Source organism: Phyllostomus discolor, chromosome 6 (assembly GCF_004126475.2).
Source record: "Phyllostomus discolor isolate MPI-MPIP mPhyDis1 chromosome 6, mPhyDis1.pri.v3, whole genome shotgun sequence".
Classification (NCBI taxonomy): Eukaryota; Metazoa; Chordata; class Mammalia; order Chiroptera; family Phyllostomidae; genus Phyllostomus; species Phyllostomus discolor.
The window spans coordinates 162,088,737-162,107,048 of NC_040908.2; the positions used below are offsets into that span (position 1 = coordinate 162,088,737).

At 59.3% G+C, this 18,312-nt stretch overlaps 1 protein-coding gene across 1 annotated transcript; it reads left to right on the forward strand.

Annotated features, from left to right (window-relative positions):
- The first annotated feature begins 5,362 nt into the window (after nucleotides 1–5,362).
- MS4A10 (membrane spanning 4-domains A10) lies at nucleotides 5,363–18,001 on the forward strand. The gene is made up of 7 exons (XM_036029520.1): nucleotides 5,363–5,393; nucleotides 9,982–10,172; nucleotides 10,719–10,838; nucleotides 11,878–11,934; nucleotides 13,490–13,624; nucleotides 14,662–14,772; nucleotides 16,968–18,001. Exons 2-7 carry the CDS (start codon nucleotides 9,999–10,001, stop codon nucleotides 17,076–17,078), a joined length of 708 nt encoding a protein of 235 aa, XP_035885413.1. The 5' UTR covers nucleotides 5,363–5,393; nucleotides 9,982–9,998; the 3' UTR covers nucleotides 17,079–18,001.
- Nucleotides 18,002–18,312: the final 311 nt, after the last annotated feature.

Genomic DNA, 18,312 nt, shown 5'->3' on the forward strand with positions numbered 1-18,312 from the left:
TAATATATAACAGGGAGCCACCTGAAAACATATAAATTACTCCTGAACACAACTAAAGAAAAGCGAGAAACCGCCACTGAAAATGGGCAAAGAAATTAACAGGCACTTCACCAAAAAGGCCATCAAAATGGCTAATAAGTGTGTTTAACGTCATTAGTCATTAGCAAAATACAAATTAAAACCACGATGAGATACCACACCACGCCAAAACGGCTCAAATTAAAAAGGCTGCCCATATAGGTGTTGATGAGTTTCAGAAACTCATCTTCTTAAACCTTGCTGGAGGGAGTATAGTCTAATGCAACTGTTACAGGGTGCAGCCAAGAGGGGGGACCCCAAGTGGGCATTTGAAATGGGGTCCAGAACTCAAGGTGTCCAGGAGATTTTAAGGTGTCTTCACCCCTTCCCCCACAGGTGTGAGTTGGGGGAAGGGGCAGACAGAGCAAGAACATGCAGGGAAGCTTTGCAACTAATCCATGGTGTGGTCATTTAATATACCTATAGCCTTTGGCTGGTTGCTTGGATATGCTAAATAGCTATGTATGGCCATGCTCAAGGCCAGGGGGATGGAAAGGGACCTCCCTCCCCAAGATGTGACTGGGGGGGCAGGTCCCCTGAGTTACAGCACCTGCTTGGGAGCTCAGAGAAGATTGGCTCCAGGACATGGGGTCACACCTGCCCAGACCCAAGATGGCGACCAGAAAAGCTGGAAAGGACAGCAGAGTTCTGGCATGTGAGGCCAACTGTAAGAGGAGTCGGAAATGGGGCTGCAGAGGAAGATTGGCGCGGGGATTTAAAACCCAGACACGGCAGCCATTGTAGGAGAAGCACTCGGTTTTGGCTGAGTGGGGACTCCTGTGGCCCTGGGAGAGAGGACCACGTGCCTTTGCCAGAGTGGGGACCCCCGCAGCTGTAGAAGGGGGAACCACCACCCTGTTTTAGCAGAGATCCCGGCGACACAGCTGAGGGTGCCAGGAACCCAGGGAGGTCTCCCAGTCAAGACGGAGTACTGACTGGGAAGAACCAGAGGACTGCCTGAGCCATGGACTTCTATTTCTTTTCCTGAAATATGGTACTCTGGACCAGGCAAAGGGGGAAGGAAGGAAGGACTGTGTCTGTTTGTGGGCGTTTTTAAGGGACTTTAAGATTTTTGATGAAGACATTAGGTCATTACTTTAAGTTTGTATAGCATTAAATAAACGTTTCCTTTCCTTTTCACGAATCTCAGGCATTGAGAGACATCTTTCCTATAGACGGCGGACATAACGGACCTGGGGGCTTGTTTCAGTAATAATATATCGTCCCAGGCCCCCCTTGTTGTGCTCTGTAACACAGCCACCTTGGAAAAAACATTTGGCAGGACCAGCCGCAGCATGCAATGTCACCAACCATTCTCTCCCTGGGTGTACGCCCAACAGAAATGAGTGACCCTGTCCAGGAAAAGACAGGCACAGAGTTTTAAATGGCAACTTCATTCCTAATAGGCAAAAACTTGAAGCACCTCCAAGCTCATCAACAATAGAACAGGTAACTTAATTGTGGTGTATTCCTAAAATATGAATAAGTAAAAAAATAAACTACTAGCCCTGGCTGGCGTAGTAGCTCAGTGGATTGAGCGCGGGCTGAGAACCAAAGTGTCGCAGGTTCGATTCCCAGCCAGGGTACATACATTCCTGGGTTGCAGGCCATAACCCCCAGCAACCGCACATTGATGCCTCTCTCTCTCTCTCCCCCCCGTCCCTAAAAATAAATAAATAAAATCAAAAAAAATAAAAATAAAAAAATAAACTACTGACCAGCCAACACGCAGATATGTCTCTGAGCGCAAGAAGAGCACCCTGTGCTATTCTGCTCAGATGAATTTTCATGAACAGGCAACATAAACGGGTGGTGGTAGAAGCCAACAGAGTGGTTTTGCCCCAGGCAGGGATTTCCAACCCTTCAGTGTCTCTGGGCCATGCTGAAAGAAGAAGGGTTGTCTTGGGTCACACATTAAATACATTGTGACACGTAATCACAAAAAAAAAAATCTTAATGTTTTAAGTAAATTTACGATTTTGTGTTGGGCCGCCTTCCCAGCCACCCCGGGCTGCACGCCCAGGTTGGACACCGGCCAGCACGGCAGTTCTGGGCCAGCAGGGCATGAGGCAGCTTCGGGGGCACAGGAAACACGCTATATCTTGATCTGGGGGACGGTCACATGGGTGCAGGCACAGATAAAAATCCATCGGGCTGTACATATTTGTTGTGTAATTAGTTGTGTTTTTTTAAAGTAGGAAAAAAAGAACAGAAAAACGTTCCTACATTAGTTATCTGTTTCTATGTGACGAGTTATCACAAACTCAGTGGCTCGAAGAACACACACTTCTTGTCTCACAGTCCTGTGCTTGGTCCTCTGCTCCGCGCCTCACAAGGCCACGGTCAAGGTGGCAGTGGAGCTGCCTGCTCATCCGGGGGCTCGACTGGGGAAGAAGCCACCTCAAGCGCATGCAGGCTGATGGCAGAACGAATTTCCTTGCAGCTGTGGGGCTTTCTGGCTGCCAGCTGTCAGCTTCCCTCAGCCCCAGAGGCCGCTGCCGGCATCTCGCCCTGCAGGCCCCGGCACAGCCAGCCAGGGAGAAAGTCCCTGGAGCAAGTCTGCCTGGAAGATGAAGTCTCACGTTCAACTCTAATTACAGGAGTGGCCTCTCATTGCCTTTGCGATGTCTGTCTAGCAAGTAGAAGCACCTCACAGGTCCCGAGGGGAAGGGCTCGTGGGGGGGCCACCTTAGAATCTGCCTGTCACGGTTACGCGTTCATCCATTTAAATTCTGAAAATGTGAAAATGCAACTTGCTGCCTTCTCTCCCAGCTGATCCAGCCCTGTCTGGACCCCCTCACACCCTTCAGCCCTGGGTTTATTTTTTTTCTCCCCCTTGACACAGTCCGCTTTCTCACTCCCGTTCACTCCACTGACATGCTTCCTGCGAGGCTGTTGTCACTCACCTCGTGGCCACCGAAATCGGTGGGCTTTTGAAAACCCATATTGTGATCCTAATAACGCCCTTCATTACCGACGCGCTGCCTACCTGGGCTCTCCTCTATGCGCTCCACACACCCCCCGGGGGACCTCACCTGCTGCTGTGGTTTTGTTTGATGTTTTATTCAGCAGGTGCTTTGAGCGCGGGCTGCGCGTCCAAGCTCTGGGGACACCGGACGTTAGCCAACGTCCCCTCTTCTCGTGGAGCTCACGTGAGCTGTCTGTCCCCCTCCCGGCCGTCCCCAGTCTCCCACCCCCCTCTCTTCTTCAGCCAGCTTCAGCATGTACATTCAGGTGCCACTGGAGAGGAATGCACGTCTTCTGCCCCAGCTCCAGCCAGCCGTCTGTCGATCAGCGTCACCGCAGACCCGGCTGCCGTCCACGCCAGAATCCAAGCGTCATTCCTGGTCGCCCGCCTGCCCCAGCCCCATGGATAATCGCCTCCTACTGAATCTTCCTCCTTGCTGTCCTTTCTCAGCTCACCCCGCCCTCCCCATCCTCCTTCCCAGCACCTGCGGACCAACGGCAGGTGTCTTGCCCCTGCACATGGAACAGCCCCCAGGCCCCCTAACCTGTGTCCCAGCTCCAATCTGGCCCAACCCTTCTCTGGGTTAGATAACGTCCAGAGGGAATTTTCTGAAGTACAAATGGTACTGGTGTACCTAAAGTCACCTGGGGCTCTCCTTTGCCCTCAGGCTAAAGTGCAAATGCTCTGGCAAGTTTCCAAGGCCCTGGAGACGTCTCAGGCTCACACCTCTCCAGCCCGTCTCTCCCACCCTCCCTACACTTGAATGGGCAGCCATGCCAACCCCTGAGACTCCTCTGCCTGTAGTGCTGTCCCCTGCTTGCCCCACCCCACGTGCTTCCCTTTCTGTCCCTTTTAATTCCCAACCCTCCTTCAGAGCTTGGTGCCGATGCCACTTCCTCCAGGAAGCCTCCCCTGGCTCATCCCTCACAGCAAGGCTGCCCAGCCCCAGGTCTGAGAGAAGGTGAGTGACATCTCAGTGGGCGTGGCAGAGTGTGCCCGCACGGCTCTCGGCCTTCGTGCAACACGTCCAACATAAAACCTGCGTGACACCTGAGTGTGAGCATCTCCTGAGGGTGTATGGTGACTATAGTACTTATTACACACGGCACCCGATACATGCCAGGCCCTGCTTTTAAGCATTCTCTGTATTCTAAGTCATTTGATGGTTTAGCAACTCGATAGGGATTATTATCCCCATTTTGCATAGGGGAAACCCGAGGCCCAGAGCGGCCAAATGACTTGCCCTAGGTCTCACAGCTATGAAGTGGTAGAATCGAGATTTGAACTCGGGCAGCCCAGCATCAGCTCTGAGAGTCTCTGCTGGGTCCAGCAAGCTGAAGCCGCACGTGCCGGCCGGGGTAGTCCTCTGGGATGCACCCCTCCGTGGAGTGACAGTGCAGGGAGATGGAAAGGAGGCGGCCAGGGTGGGAGCTGAGGGCGGTCAGAGCACACCCACACCCCTCTCACCAGAACCACCACGTCAGGTGCCACCCTCAGGGGCAGCGTGGTGACAGGGGACAGGGGACAGGGCAGAGCCAGATGGCTCCCCCACGTCAGCCGGGCACAATTCAGGGCAATCAACGGTCTCGGGAGCTAGGAAGACAATGAGAGGCACCTGACCACTGACTAGATCTTCGATGTCTAGCGTGTCGCAGGAACCAGGCAAGAAGACGTTTTCCTGACTGCCCGCGCTGAGCCTGTCCTCAACAGAGCTGCAGACTGAGCTGGACAGGGCTCCAGGGCCGAGGGGTGATGGCATCCCCGGTCCAGGTGCCTCCGTGAGTGCCAGAACTGAGCTCGTTTTAATTCTCAGTTGTGACCTGTGGTCGTACCTCCTGTCGAAGTCCTTATCGTTGAGAGACAAATAGTAGACGGTAGGACATCTGAGTTTTGCTCACCAACAGGGGAGAAGGGTGGGAGTCGGGGCACACAATCAGCCGAGAGCTGAGGACCGCTGAGCTGGGGGGTGGTACGTGGGGTTCGCCGGCCGTTCTCCCCACTTCTGTGAACATTTGAGGTTTTCCAAAGTTAAAAAGGCTCAGCCTGTGACTCTAGGAAGACTTTACAGTCATCCTCACTCCCTCTGTCCTGCTCTGTACACGGGTGAAATGGCCAACTTGGGCCCCCCAGAGGAAGTGTCCAACTCTAAAGGAGGGTGCCACCCCACCTGCTGGGTTTGGGGGGGACAGACACACTGAGGGCTCCCCTGCAGCTGGGCACGAGGGAGAAGATCCAAAGTCTGATGTTACCAAGAAGTCCTCACCTCCTGGCACTCTCGCCCTGACGCTGAGGTGAGTCCGGAGGGCAGAGCGTGGCTGGGGACTCCGAGCGGAGGTCCCAGGGCCGGGTGAGTGGTCCCCCCATCCTCTCCAGCAGGAATGAGGTCTCCATCAGCCTTCTAGAAGCAGAGCCTGAGACAAGGATTCCGGGCCGCTGGTCAGGGAAGGAGCGCCCTCAGGAGGAGCCGACCAAGGGAAGCAGGACGGGGCAGATGAGATGAGCCAAGGACAGATGTGGGCTGAGCTGCCCAGCCACTTCAGCCTGATCCGACGTTGGGGGGAGGTAGGGAGGGGGGGCGGTTGCTCAGAAGCACAGACTCGGTCCCACCCGGAGGCAAGGAGGCGAGGCTTTCCTATGCCCTGCTGCAGCCTCGGGGGAAGGACACGACCCGAACTCCCGGAAAGGGAGCAGCTGTGGGCCCTGAGTGCATCAGTTGCAGTGGCTGTGACAGGGGCTTAAGACTTGGGAAAATTTAGCTTAAGGTAAATAGTCATAAATCTACAAAGTAATGTGTATGTTAAGTTTTTGTTTCAGTAACTACAGATAAGGCCTCTCTTGGCGCCTAAGAGTAAGCAGATGACCTCTTGGAGACATCTGTACCAGGAAGAAGCAAGCGACTGCCCTTCCCCCTTGGAGGCAACTGTTGAATTTCAAAGGCTTTCGCTGACACCTTGTTTGCCTTCCCCCAACCCCCTTATAAAAGATCTGGCTGGGAAAGAGAGAGGGAGATGGTTTGTTAGGGTATGAACCCGCCATCTTCTCGGATCGCCGGCCATCTGAATAAAGCGCCTATAAAAGATTCAATCACTGTCATTGCTTATTGGATTTGGTAGTGACAGGCAGCCCGAACGCCGGTGTCTTTTCCGGTTACAGCTGGAGATGGGTGTCCACCCCATGAAGAGGCTCTGGTAAACAGGGGGACACCCACGCATCTACCCCACAGAGGAATTCACTCCCTAGAGCCCTGTTCTGCCGGCAGTGGCTGACCGTTCGAGGTGAGGCAGGGAGGGGCCGCTTCCTTCCGATTCCGGGAACTCCTGCACACAGAGCGGCAGGTTGGAGCGAGCAGAGCCCCAGAGAGGGAACGGGGCTTTCCCCGGGGCCACTCAGAGCCAGGTCTGGAACCCAGGCCTCCTGACACCCCAGTGTGGCGGCCTCTGTTTCCCGCAGGCCCCGCCCCCTTCGTGCGGGCGAACCTGTCTGCGCACCAGCACGGAGTCCTGAAGCTCTGGGGGGTGGGGGCTGGCTTTGGCACATTTACAGCCTTTTTCGAGCCAGCATCTACCGAACCCAACCCTCTAGGTGGGTCCCCGGTGCCCCTCCAGCCCCCCTGTCACGTGGTGTGACTCGACACCTCTCAACTGCTGCCTCTCTCTGCTTGACATGCATGCACACACGCACATGCACTCGCGTGTACACACACCCCCTCGGAAGCTCTCGCCGTCCTCCAGGCCTGTGCAGCAGAGTCTGATTAGGGTCTCGGGTTCCTCTGCCTGCAGAACTCCAGAGACAGACGCAGACCACTCATTCAATACACTCGGTGCGCTCCGGCCCTCCTTGCACCCTTCCCCAGGGCCCTCAGCCCCGGCCCCACCCCGTGGCCACCCGTCCATCCGGATGACGCAGGCAGGACTCTTCAGGTCTTAAATGAGAACCAGACAGGGGCCAGCTGGAGCCTGGATGGCAGGATTCCAGGCATGTGGCAGGCCGCTGGCAGCGCTAGCTAACACGCTCACGGAAGGATTACCTGAGCCAGGCCCTGCAGGGTGCAGACGGCATCCCGCGTACTCCCCACAGCCCCTCCCCCACCCAGCTTCGCCACTAGCGCTTCCCAGGTGACAGGTGAGGAGACTCACAGCTGAGATGTAATCAGCCTGCCCAAGGTCAAAGTTCCAAAGAGCAAAGCGGGCATCGGCTTGGGCTTGTCCACCTCCAGTGCTCATGTCCTAGTTCACTCGTGGGGTGGAACTGGAGGGTCCTAGCTCTTTCCGTGTCTGGGACCCAGGGAGCGCCCAGACCGTGGCTGGTGTCCTTGGGGATGCCAGGCTGGCTGGTCCGGTGGGCCGTGAGCCGGCTGCAGGAACCAGGGAGGGGTCAAAGCTAAAATAGTTTCCCCCACCCACTGTTCCCCAGGGTCTACATCACAGGCAAAAGCCTTCTGAGGACTCAGAGTTCATGACCGTCTTCACAACAAGCGCCCTGCCTTCTCCAACTCCTTCCCTCCTGGCCGTCCAAAGTCCCTTGTCGCAGCTGTCTGTCGTGTGAGAGAATAATGTGGAACAGGCAGTGACCCCGGAGATCACAGTCCGGTCCCTGACCTCACTGTGACAGGCACACGAGAAAACCAAAAAGAGGTCAAAGAAACCACCCCCCACCCCAAAAAACCCACAACCACACATCTCTAAGTTTAAGGCCAAAAGCAGTCTCCACAGCTTACAAAGCAGGTAGAATTATTGGACAATGAGACAGTGAGACCAAGTTTCCATGGCCAGTGAAGTTTGGGAAAGGCCCTCACCATGGAGACAGAGCACCCCACGGCAGGAGTTCTCGAGCCTTTAACATACTGAGCGGCAGGAAGATCGCATCCGGGGCTCCTGGACTGGTTGGGCCGTGGAAACCTTTTGCTGCTGATCTGTCGGGACCCGAGTTCCATGGAACACGCTTTGAGAAAGGTGACTCTGGCTTCTTGAATCTAATTCCCTGGTGGATTTTTTAACCACTCCCACTGCCATACCCCTGCAAAGCAAAGGCCAGGTGGAGGCACACCTCCCGGGACCAGGAACACACTGTTCCCCACCCCCACGACAACCTCTCCCATCCGAGACCCCTCTGCCAAGAAGCCATCCTTCCTTTGTGCTTCCCGGGGACGGGTGCTTGTCTTCCCAAGCACATGGAACTCGAGCTGCAGCCGTGGCTAACTGATACAGGTCCAGGTCGCTGCCACCAGCCACATGTCTCAGTCCAGCGGGCTATGTCAGAGGGGCCTGGGTGGCTGGGAATTGAGAGAGGGACAAATTCCCAAGCACAGCTGGGTCAGGTCACAGAAAAGAGTCACACGTCTCTGGGCTCAGCTTCTGGAGCCCAGGAAGGAGAAAGGCCCAGCCTCCCCACAGCCCTCCCCCCTAACCAGGAGCTGTTACCACGGGCCACTGGAGATACTAGTGAGGGGTCACCGCTGTCTGGGAGGAGGGCGCTGGCATCAGACCCCACCCAGGCCCAGGCCCGGGCCCTTCTTTGCTACGTGACTTTGGCCAGGACACCCGACCTCCCTGAACCACGGTTCTCTCTCTGCGGGATGGAGACAACTTCCTGGGAATTGCCGGGGGTCCACAGGCCCCATGCCTAGTGCAGTGCTGCTACTCACCAGCCCCGCGGCCCCATCTGGCCCTCTGGCTCCCCGACCCTGTCCTTTCCTTTCCACACCGCTCAGGAGCCCCCAGTCCAGGCTGCTGCCCCTCCCAGCCCCCCAGGCTCCTTCTCCGCCTCACCATCACCTCCACGGCAGAAGAACTGTGAAGTACGGACCGGTGCTCCCACAGGACCCCTCAGTTCACACAGTCGGAGTCAAAACCTCGGAGGACGTGCCCCCCCACTCTTTCCTTTTACTAGAAAAAGAGTCCACTTCCCTTAAAGGGTTTTCTCATTCGTCCCATCCCCTTGGAGAATCGTCTCCTACCAAGATCACTCCAGCCAACTCCCCTCTCTTCCCCTCCCAGCCCCCACCCACTCCATTCTCCACACAAAGGCTTCAGCTTTTCTTACCAGACCACCAGGCAGCCCCCAAGTTCTGATGGGCTGCACGGCATCCCCATACGACGTACAGTTCTCAAAAAGCAGGGCTCTGAGTCTCCTGCAGAGTTTTCCCCATTGAAACATCCAGACTGTGCATTTTCACTCACTGAGGCAACTGTACAGGGAGGATTTAAGCCCACAAGCTCTGGACCCAGTCTGCCAGGCTTTAAGCCCAGCCACTGGCTAGCTGTGTGACCTTAGGCAAGTGGCTTAGCCTCTCTGAGCATCAGATGCAAAATGGGCACAGGGCAAAGGATAAAATCAGACAATGAAGGTACAACGCTGATGGTACTGCTAGGAACAGAGAAAGTACTTCTGAATGTTGACTTACTGTCTTGGTTAAAAATTGACTTCCTAGCTCGGTGCTGGCCCATACGTAGCAGGTCCTCAGCAGGAGTTTCCTTCCTTTCTGTTCCCCATCGTCCCAAACCCCCATTGCCACAGGTGGCGGGACAATGATCTGATCCCCACCCACGCTCATCTGCCTCCTCTGGGACCAGGAGGTTCACCCTACCGGCCCAGGCCTGCGGCACCAGGGCTGTTGCCAAACTGCACTTGCCAGAGTGGGTGAGCTCTGGCTTTGGATAATTGGGAAGTCTGTCTGCTCCTTGTTTTTCGGCCCCGGAAGGAGCTGTGTCCTGCAAACGGCACAGAGGCAGCGAGCGGCAGGTCAGTTTCTCCCCATCCCCGGGGGCCAGTTTATTCGGGGTCAAGTCAAGTTCAACGGCTGCGGGGCGAGCAGCCACTGTTCTGGAAGGCCCTGGTCCAAAGGGCGGAGGTGGCAGTCACTGAGCCTCACCCAGGCAGAAGCCCCAGAAACAAGATAGGTTCTGACTCGGCCCGTCTCCTTGGCCGGCCTCCAGGCTCCTTGGGCCAAGTCATGGCAGCAGAAGCCACCGGAGCAGCCGCTGTTGCCCCCCGATCTGGAGCTGGGGGGCTCGAGCCATGGCAGGCCTTCAGCCCAGCCCAGCACGGCCAGACAAGTCCCCCCCTGCCTCCGGACTGGCACCCGGAGAGGCCCCGGAAGAGGACCATCCTTCTCCAGGGGCTGGGCGTGAGTGTCCATTTCCTGGGGGCCTGGGGTTGGGAAGGAGCAGACAGGGATACTCGGGGAGGGTGCTGGGGAGCCCTGAGGATGGAGGAATAGGAGAAAGCCTCCAGCTTCCCAGCTTAATGGTCATCTTGACGTTGAAAATGCCGTGGGAGGCGGTGAGAGGCTGCCCATGCCCATGCCCCCACTGGCTCAGCGCAGGCTCGTAGGAAGTCTGCAGCGCCTTTCCTCGTAGGGAAGGAAGTCTCCTTCCCTTCCCTCCTCATCCCCAAAAACCCCCGTGGTGGGGCGGGGGGTGGGGGGTGGGGGCGGTGCTGCGGCACGGTGGCAGGTGGTAGGACCGCTCCTTGATCCCCATCTGCCTCCCTGCGGAGTGATCCCGCCTGGCCGCGGAGTGATCCCGCCTGGCCGCGGAGTGATCCCGCCCGGCAGACCCACCAGGGGCCCTGAGACGGTGGGAAGCAGACTCGTTCCAGCAGGTTGGCCCAGGGCTCCAGTGACCTGTTCCAGGGCTGGGCCCCTCACAGGAGCCCTCTGTGCACTGCCCAGGCCTTCCATATTTTCATCGCTATGCTGCATGTGGTCCTCGGGACTTCTCTGATCTCTGCAGCCGAGAGCCTCCACCTGGTGGTGCTGAAGTCCTGGTACCCGTTCTGGGGAGCCGCCTCCGTGAGTAGGAGCCGAACATGGGCTGGGCGTGGGGCCGCGGCATGTGGGACCAGGTGTGGGACGGGACCCAGAGAGCTCGTAAAAGCGAAGCATCGGCCAGAGCCTTCTCCAGTGCCCCTCTCTGCATCTGTGCTCCAGTCACGCTGGGAATAGCTCCTTCGAAGGAGACGCTCCTGGCTGCCTGCACTCTCCCCTCATTTAACACGAGAGACTCCAGCAGGGAAGGGGGTGAGCCCGCACAGGGGGCGCCTGGACCTCCAGCGGGCCTCAAGGCGGCCAGGCTGCCTTTGGGTGCAGCAAACACCCCTGGTGCCTAAGTGTCTGTCCTGGCCAGTCTGCAGGACAGGGTATGAGCTGCGGCTCCTGCCCTCCCAAGACCAGAGGAGAACAGCGCACACACGGTCCCCCGAGGCTCCCCAGGGTGCCCTCCCGACTCTGGACCCTGGTGGAGTCCTGCTCACACAGTGCCCAGTTCCCCTCAGACACGAGTCCCAGCCCCCACTGTCACTCCGACCCACTGTGCGGGCTCCGAGCTGCCAGTGCTCGGAGATGGGACCACGTCCACTCACAGTGCCCACCCACCCCTTTGCCCCTCGTGGGCACGGAGTGGGGGCTCAACAAACGTTTGAAAGTAGAATTGCAGGAATGCACCAGAGACCTTAACCAGAGCTAATCTCCTCCCTGCTGCAGGATTCAGGAAAGACAACCCCGTGGAGGGGATAGTTCAGCTGATCCCAGAGGGAGGGTTTGGGCTGATAAAATGGGGGGAGCAGGACAGACTGGGAGGGCATTTGGAGCTTAGGGCACAGGCCTAGTCCCGAGGACAGAGGTCTCTGAGCGGAGGGCAGAGCTGCTGGCTGGAGTGGGCCTGGGATGGGCCCTGTGGCGGGCAGGCTGAGCTCCCTTTGTTGGAGAAATGGTGTTTCAACCCCACTGGCCGCCACAGGTGGGTTTTCTTAGAAAGGACTGGAAAAGGAAGGCATCTGTGGGTTTCAAAGCCCAGCTTCTCTCTTATGACTGTTTCCAATCTGGCCTGCAGTTCCTCTTCACAGGGGTCTCCATGATAGCAATGGAAATGGTTCCGAAAACCTCCCTGGTAAGTTGGAGCATTGAGATCACTCCCTTCCGTCCCGCAGCCCGGAGTCCCCTTGTGCAGGGCGTCTGTGTGCAGCAGAGGCTGCGCCCAGGATGTGCCGGGAGCAGGCAGGAGTCTTCAGAACAGCAGGGCGCGCCCCGGCAGAGGGGCCCCGTGTCCTGGAGGTCTGCCCCTGACGCACGTCCCCGACTCCGTGCGTTCCTCTCCACCACGGCCCTTCCTGCACCCCAGTTGTGCCCACCACCCTGTCTGGCCCGGAGGCGTCGTGCACCCTGTTCTCCACGCAGCAGCTGAGTGACTGTTCTTGGGTGCCAGTCCGCCCGCATCGCCCCACGGCTGTCAGCCCTCCCCGGTTCCCCGGTGACCTCGGCTGGCCTCCCGCACCAGCACGCCTGCAAGCCCCAGACCAAAGCTGGGTTTCTGTCTGCTTCCCACCACTGAGCAGCAGCTGGACACAATGGTGGTCCTGCCCTCCTGGGGCTGGGCTGCCCCCTGCCCGGCACCTCAGCCCGCCCCCACGCACACTTTCTCCCAGCCGGACTCACTGCTGATCACACTTCACACGCCGCCCCTTCCCTGACCAGCCACGGCTGGCTTCCATGTCCGCCTCGCCCCTGGCTCTTTCCTGCACTCTAGGTGTCTGAGCATCTTTCTGGCCCAGGGGCGGAGGTGGGGAGGGTAACAGGGGGCAGGTGCTGGGTAGACACTGACACCGGACTGGCTGATGGACATGGGTGATGGAAGGACTGGCCCTACCACCCCTACTTGTGGCCAGTCGCTGCCCCAGAAGCCCTGGCTGGTCCACACTGTGCCCTCAGCCAGCTCTGGGCTATGGCTGCCCCTATCCTCCCAGAGGGCGTAGAGAACAGAAGGGTGTTGTGCAGTTTAACTGGCAGAGGCAGGAGATGCCTAGCAAAGACCCGCCCATTCCTCCTGGGCGGGGAGCTCCAGAGCCAAAAGCCTTCCCCTTCCCGCAGCCGAGCACAGGGCACCTCTTCCAGCAGAGAAGTGCCTCCCAGCCCAAGAGGCTGGAGGTTCCCTGTGTTTACATGCTTCCTCACTGCAGGGGTTTGCACTTGGTAAAAGGCTCCTGGAACAATGCTTAAACCCGAGATGATGAGGACCGGAGACATTACAGGGGCCATGGAGGGCGGGGAGGGAGGCAGACCTGGGGTGTGTGAGAACAGGGCACCGTCAGGGCGCCTGCAGCCCTTACCTGTGGGGCAGAGGCTGGAGGAGCGGCCATCTGAGTGTGGAGTGGGCGTATCTGACACCAGGATGGTGGGGGCCGGCTTTGAGAGGAGGCGCAGGGGAAGTAACACTCTCTATTACAAAGCCCAGGGTCCCCCAGTCCTGTCCCTGTAGGAGGGGAGAGCCATGGGGGCCTCTCAGGGGTCAGCTAGCTAAGAGGGCCATGTTCGGACAAGAGCCTTCAGCCCGGAGATGGGCAGAGCCTTCCCTGGGGCCCCAGGGCAAGCTCGGGCAGGCCTGGACCAGATCTGCCAGGGCCTCTCACCTCTGGACAACCGTTATCACTTCTGTTTTTCTCTTGTAGAAGGTGCTGTGCCTGGTAACACACTCCATGAGCATCTTCTGCGTGCTGGCCGGCCTCTTTGTCATTGCCAAGGACCTCTTTCTGGAGAGTTCCTTTGAGTCCCTGGTCTGGAGACTACAGTTCCCCAACAGGACGGTGGTGAGTGCCCAGGCCCCCAGGGTCCTCTGACTCCCGGGAAGGCGCCTGGCCCAGGGCAAGTTTCTGGCTCCCAGGAAACTTCCGCCGGGGCCCTGGCACAGGTGGCGTCTCTCACAGCCCTGAGTCCAGTCCCACTGCTACAGATGGGGACGCTCCGGGGGGCCAGAGTGGGCAGGTCTGAGGCTGGGCAGCGAGCTGGCGGCAGACAGCCTGGGACTGCTGACTTCCTATTCCGGGCTCCTGAATGCCAGACCCCTGAAGACCCCAGTATCAGTGTCTGTGAGCCTCACCGCAGCTTTGCCGCGCTGCCCAGTCCACTTTGTCGCCGCATTTCACGGGTGTGAACGCCAAGGCACAGAGAGGCCAGATGGATGGGCTGCGGCCACACAGCGAGTCAGGGGTGTCTGCCGCGAGGAGCTGGGTCTGCGGCTCCACGCCCAGGGCTCTCGTCACCACAGCCGCTGCCTCTGAGGCGGGAGGTGGACCAGCCACCCCACGCACGTGGCCGAGGCCCTCCGGGGCCGGCTCCAGAGGTTCTGGCCATGCTGGCTCCCTCTTCCTCGTCACCTTCCACGAGCACACACATGTGTGAGCACACCCACGCTGGAACACACACACCTCCCCCGCCCAATGTTCTGGCCCCGTGAGCTGTCCCGGCTGCACGGTGGCCCTCAGCCTACCTCCTCCCTCCCCAGCTGCAAGAGACACTCCTGGTCTCTGAGCCCAGCCCCAGGATCCCCATCCAAGTGGGGCTGGACGCGCTGATGCCCAAGGCCACCTGCGATTCCAAGTTCCACCAGGGACCCATGAGGTTCTCCAGCCCTCAAACGCTAGACAGATTTCACTGAGGACCCGTGGGTGCCAGGCACTGGCCACAGAGCAGTGACCGAGCCAGACCCACTCCCTGCCCCCCACACAGCCCACCTGGGAGCTGAAGCCCCGGTGCCCTCTGCTGGCGGGGCCGGACCCCTGCCTGTGCGGCATGACGGGCGCAAGCTCCCAGCGAGGCCTCACCCTGTCCCTGCCTCCCCCAGGTCTACATCCAGAGGCTGGAGCTGGGCCTGTTCTGCCTCGTCTGCTTGGAGCTCTTCCTGGCGGGGCTCACGGCCGTCATAGCCTACAGGGACTACCGCCTGTCTGCAAAGGTGAGGCCCCCAAGGGATGGGGACAGGAGGAAACGGAAGACCCAGGCAGGGGACGTTCAGGTGGTGGTGGAGGGCGTGGTGGTACATGAGGACTGTGCCTCTCACTCATTGCCGAGCATTCAATAGTGAGGCCACGGAGGCAGCCCACAGTGCAGAGGGGGAGGGAAGGCACAGCGCAGAGAATGCCAGCTGAGGTGGCAAATGTGGGGCCACCAAAGGGGAAAAGCCATGAGCTCCGTGTGCCACGGGCCACTGTGCTCCCAGCTCCAAGGGCTGGGAGACCTTGTCTCCCAGTGGGAGGTCTGTGGAGGGCAGGATTGGGGCTGCGATGAGAAAAGCCACCTCCAGCACGGGCACAGCACGTGCGATGGCTTGGCCACAGGACCGGGAAGGTCTGGGGGAGCTGGAGCGTGTGGCGGGGCGGGGCTGGGGTGGGGCAGGCCAGAGGGGCCCCCCCGGGCCGAGCCCTGCGGGCACACCAGGCTCTCGCTCTGGGAAGCACTTCAGGTAAGCGTGGCTATCTAGCTGACTCTTCTGAGCAACCCTTTGAGGTAGGGGCTTGCTTCCCCATTCGACAGGTAAGTGAACTGAGGCTTAGAGAGGTCACACAGCAGCTGGTAAGGAAACCCAGGCCTCAGACCGAGGTATACGTGACCGGCGGCCGAGCCCTGTCCACAGGTGTGAACCACAGAGCAGAAGAAGGCCAGGAAACAGAACTCTATCCTCACCCCAGAGGTGGTTTCCCACGCTCCTTTCACTAAAGAGAAACTCACGAGCTTAACTTTAGAACACCACACAAATGCGTGTTGTAATGCCCCCACGATCCTGCAAATGTCACACTCCAGTTAATTGTCCACCTACTGAGTTCTCGCGGGACGCAGGTGGGAGGCGGGGCCCTGAGTTTCACGTGGCCGAGCAGAGAAGTTGTCCGGCTCGCTGCCCGGGCATCTGGCAGCGAGTCTTCACGTTAGGACGTCCGAGAGCTCGCTGGCCGGGCGCCTGAAGCCACCAAGGCCAACCCCACTTTTGGGGGTGGGGAGACCGAGGCCCCTCCCCTGGCTGCAGGAACAGATGGACCGTGGTTGCTCCTCCTGCTCGGGGCACCCGCTGTGCCAGGCGCTGTGCCGACACCTCGACCCGTCTCCCGTTGCTGCCGTGGCAGATTACCACCCACCCCGCTGCTGCGTCTGGCGGGTCTGGCGGTCGGCAACTTGCAATGGGCTGAAGGCCAGGTGCCTGCAGGGCTGCCTCCTCCTGGAGGGCCAGCGGGAGAACCTGCTCCCTGGCCTGGTCCAGCTTCCAGAGGCGGCCCCTCCCTCCAGCCTCCTCCAGCATCCTCCCTCTTCTGTCGCCCCTTCCTCTGGGGAGGGCGCTCGTGACCGTGACCCTGGGCCCGCCCAGGAAATTCAGGATCATGTACCCCCTTGGGGTGTCCCGATGAGCAGTTTTAACGCCCCTTCATCGTGTAACCTAAGGGGGTCACCGGCCCGGGGATGAGGACAGGGACATCCTCGCAACCCTCCTTCCGCCTGCCGCAGGGGGAGGCCCAGACCTCCCTGAGCCCCCGCAGCCGCTCTTGGGGGGCGGGCTCTGCTTTCTTATTCTCAGGGGGAGGGATGAGGCTCAGAAAGGTTCAGTGACTTCCCCAGGTCACAGAGCCAGGGGCCTCCCCACCAAAGGCCGCTGTGGCCTCCTCCATCAGAGAGGACGGGGCCAGGGACGGGCTCCGCAGCACTGGGTGGTGCCCCCCTCGTCACAGATCAGGGATGAGGACGACACAGCCGTGGCTGGGGACCCTGTTAGCAATAGACGTGCTCCTAGAATGCCCTGCAGCAAAGAGGAGCAGCCGCAGGGTGTCACCTGGCCCAGCCAGCAGAGTGACTTGTCCATAGTCGCCTGCATCGTGGTGGCTAGCCGGCTGGGAACCAGGGAACGAGGCCCAGTCAGCTGCCTGCCCGGCGGGCCCCTGCCCACTCCCCCTTCTCAAGAACAAGGAGGCGGGGAGACCCCTGCACCCCCCCCCAATCACAGAAGTCCCTCGGTCTCTCCAGCCCCAGTTTCCCCACCGCCACAGGGGCCCTAAGACTTGAACAAGTGCACCCAAGTGCACCCAAGTGCACGGGTGGGAAGGTGCTTTGTCCCAGGCCACCTCTCCACACCCGCGAGCACGGTGGACAGCGGCTTCTCTTTTGCAGAAGGACGACGTGCCCCTTGCTCCTGACATGTCGCTGGGCTTCGGAGGGCCCCCGCCATCCTACGAGGACGTGATTCGAAGTGACACATGGGCGGAGCAGAGGCAGAGGTGAAGAGGCGCCGGCCCGCCCCCCAGCATCACAACCCACCCCATTGCCCCTTCCCCGGGGGGCCGTTACCTACCTGATGGGGCAAACGATGCCGTTTCAAGAACTGTCTGACCTGTGCTGGTGGCCTAGGCGGGGCAGTGCCTGTCTCCTCAGGCGCAGAAGGGGCCTCCAGGCCCCCAGCCCCTTCAAGGCCCCTGCACCGGGTTGGCCAGAGCCACCTCAGCTGGTCCACAGCACGACCGGGCCCTCCCCACCCGCCCCGCCAGCTCCTCCGCATGGCCCGCTCCCACCCTCCACCTTCCCTGTCTGCTCTCCCCAGCCTGCAGTGGGTGCTCGGGGAGCTCGTCCATGCGGTGCCCTGGCGGCCTGGCCCTCCCCAGGCCCAGGCTCCTCAAGAGTCTCTGGGGGGACGGAACCCCTGGGTGCAGGGTGGAGGCAGCGAGGGTGTTGAGTCAGACAGAAACCACGACCAGTTCTTCCCTCCAAAGTGCCCGTGAGGTTCTCTGCCGCCCTGGGCCTCGGGGTCTCCAACTGCACAGCGAGGGGCAGTGGACACAGCGACCAGCGCCCCCCACTGCACGGCTCTGACGCCAGGCGTCAGTTGAGGTTGCCCGGGAAACTTTTGACCTCAAAACCCCACACCTACTCGTGCTGAGGACGTGAGGTGAGGGAGAGAGACCCGCCTCCCTCGGTCCCCCAACTTCAGACAGTCTTCGCGATTTGTGTTTATTCGTTCACTGTGTCACTGTGTCGTATTCCCTTTCTGTTTCCTTACATTGATTTTTTCCTCACAACATGATGTTTTAGAGGGATACTTTGTATCGGCGCCAAAGAAAGTCAGTATCTTTCCATAAAGAGAAGCTAACGACAAAAATAATGCAAACAGGATGGAAATAAAGGAACAGTGACTTGCCACCCACCTGTGATCTCACCTGTGGTTCTCTGCCTCCTGGCTCGCTGCTGGCTTTTCTGGGGGGCCACAGACACCCCAGGCACACCCCTGCCTCGGAGCCACCCCCCTGCCCTTCCCCCGCCCTGTTCAGCCCCCCCGCCCCAGGTATTTGCAGGCCCCCCTCTTTGAATCTGTACGAAGCCACCGACTCTGGGCCAAGGCTGACGTCACGTAATCCCCCGTCACTCCGTGAGGCAGGTCCTGCGACTAAAACAGGTAAAGGTGGCCATTTGTTATAAATGTATCTCACACGTTCAATTTCATGGCCTGTAACTACTAGGAAGT

Excerpts from the sequence above, each read along its gene's own strand:
- MS4A10 (XM_036029520.1), top strand. The coding sequence starts at position 9,999 with ATGGCAGCAGAAGCCACCGGAGCAGCCGCTGTTGCCCCCCGATCTGGA. Across the intron at positions 11,935-13,489 it reads TGGTTCCGAAAACCTCCCTG|AAGGTGCTGTGCCTGGTAAC; the intron begins GTAAGTTGGAGC and ends TTTCTCTTGTAG. Across the intron at positions 14,773-16,967 it reads ACTACCGCCTGTCTGCAAAG|AAGGACGACGTGCCCCTTGC; the intron begins GTGAGGCCCCCA and ends TCTCTTTTGCAG.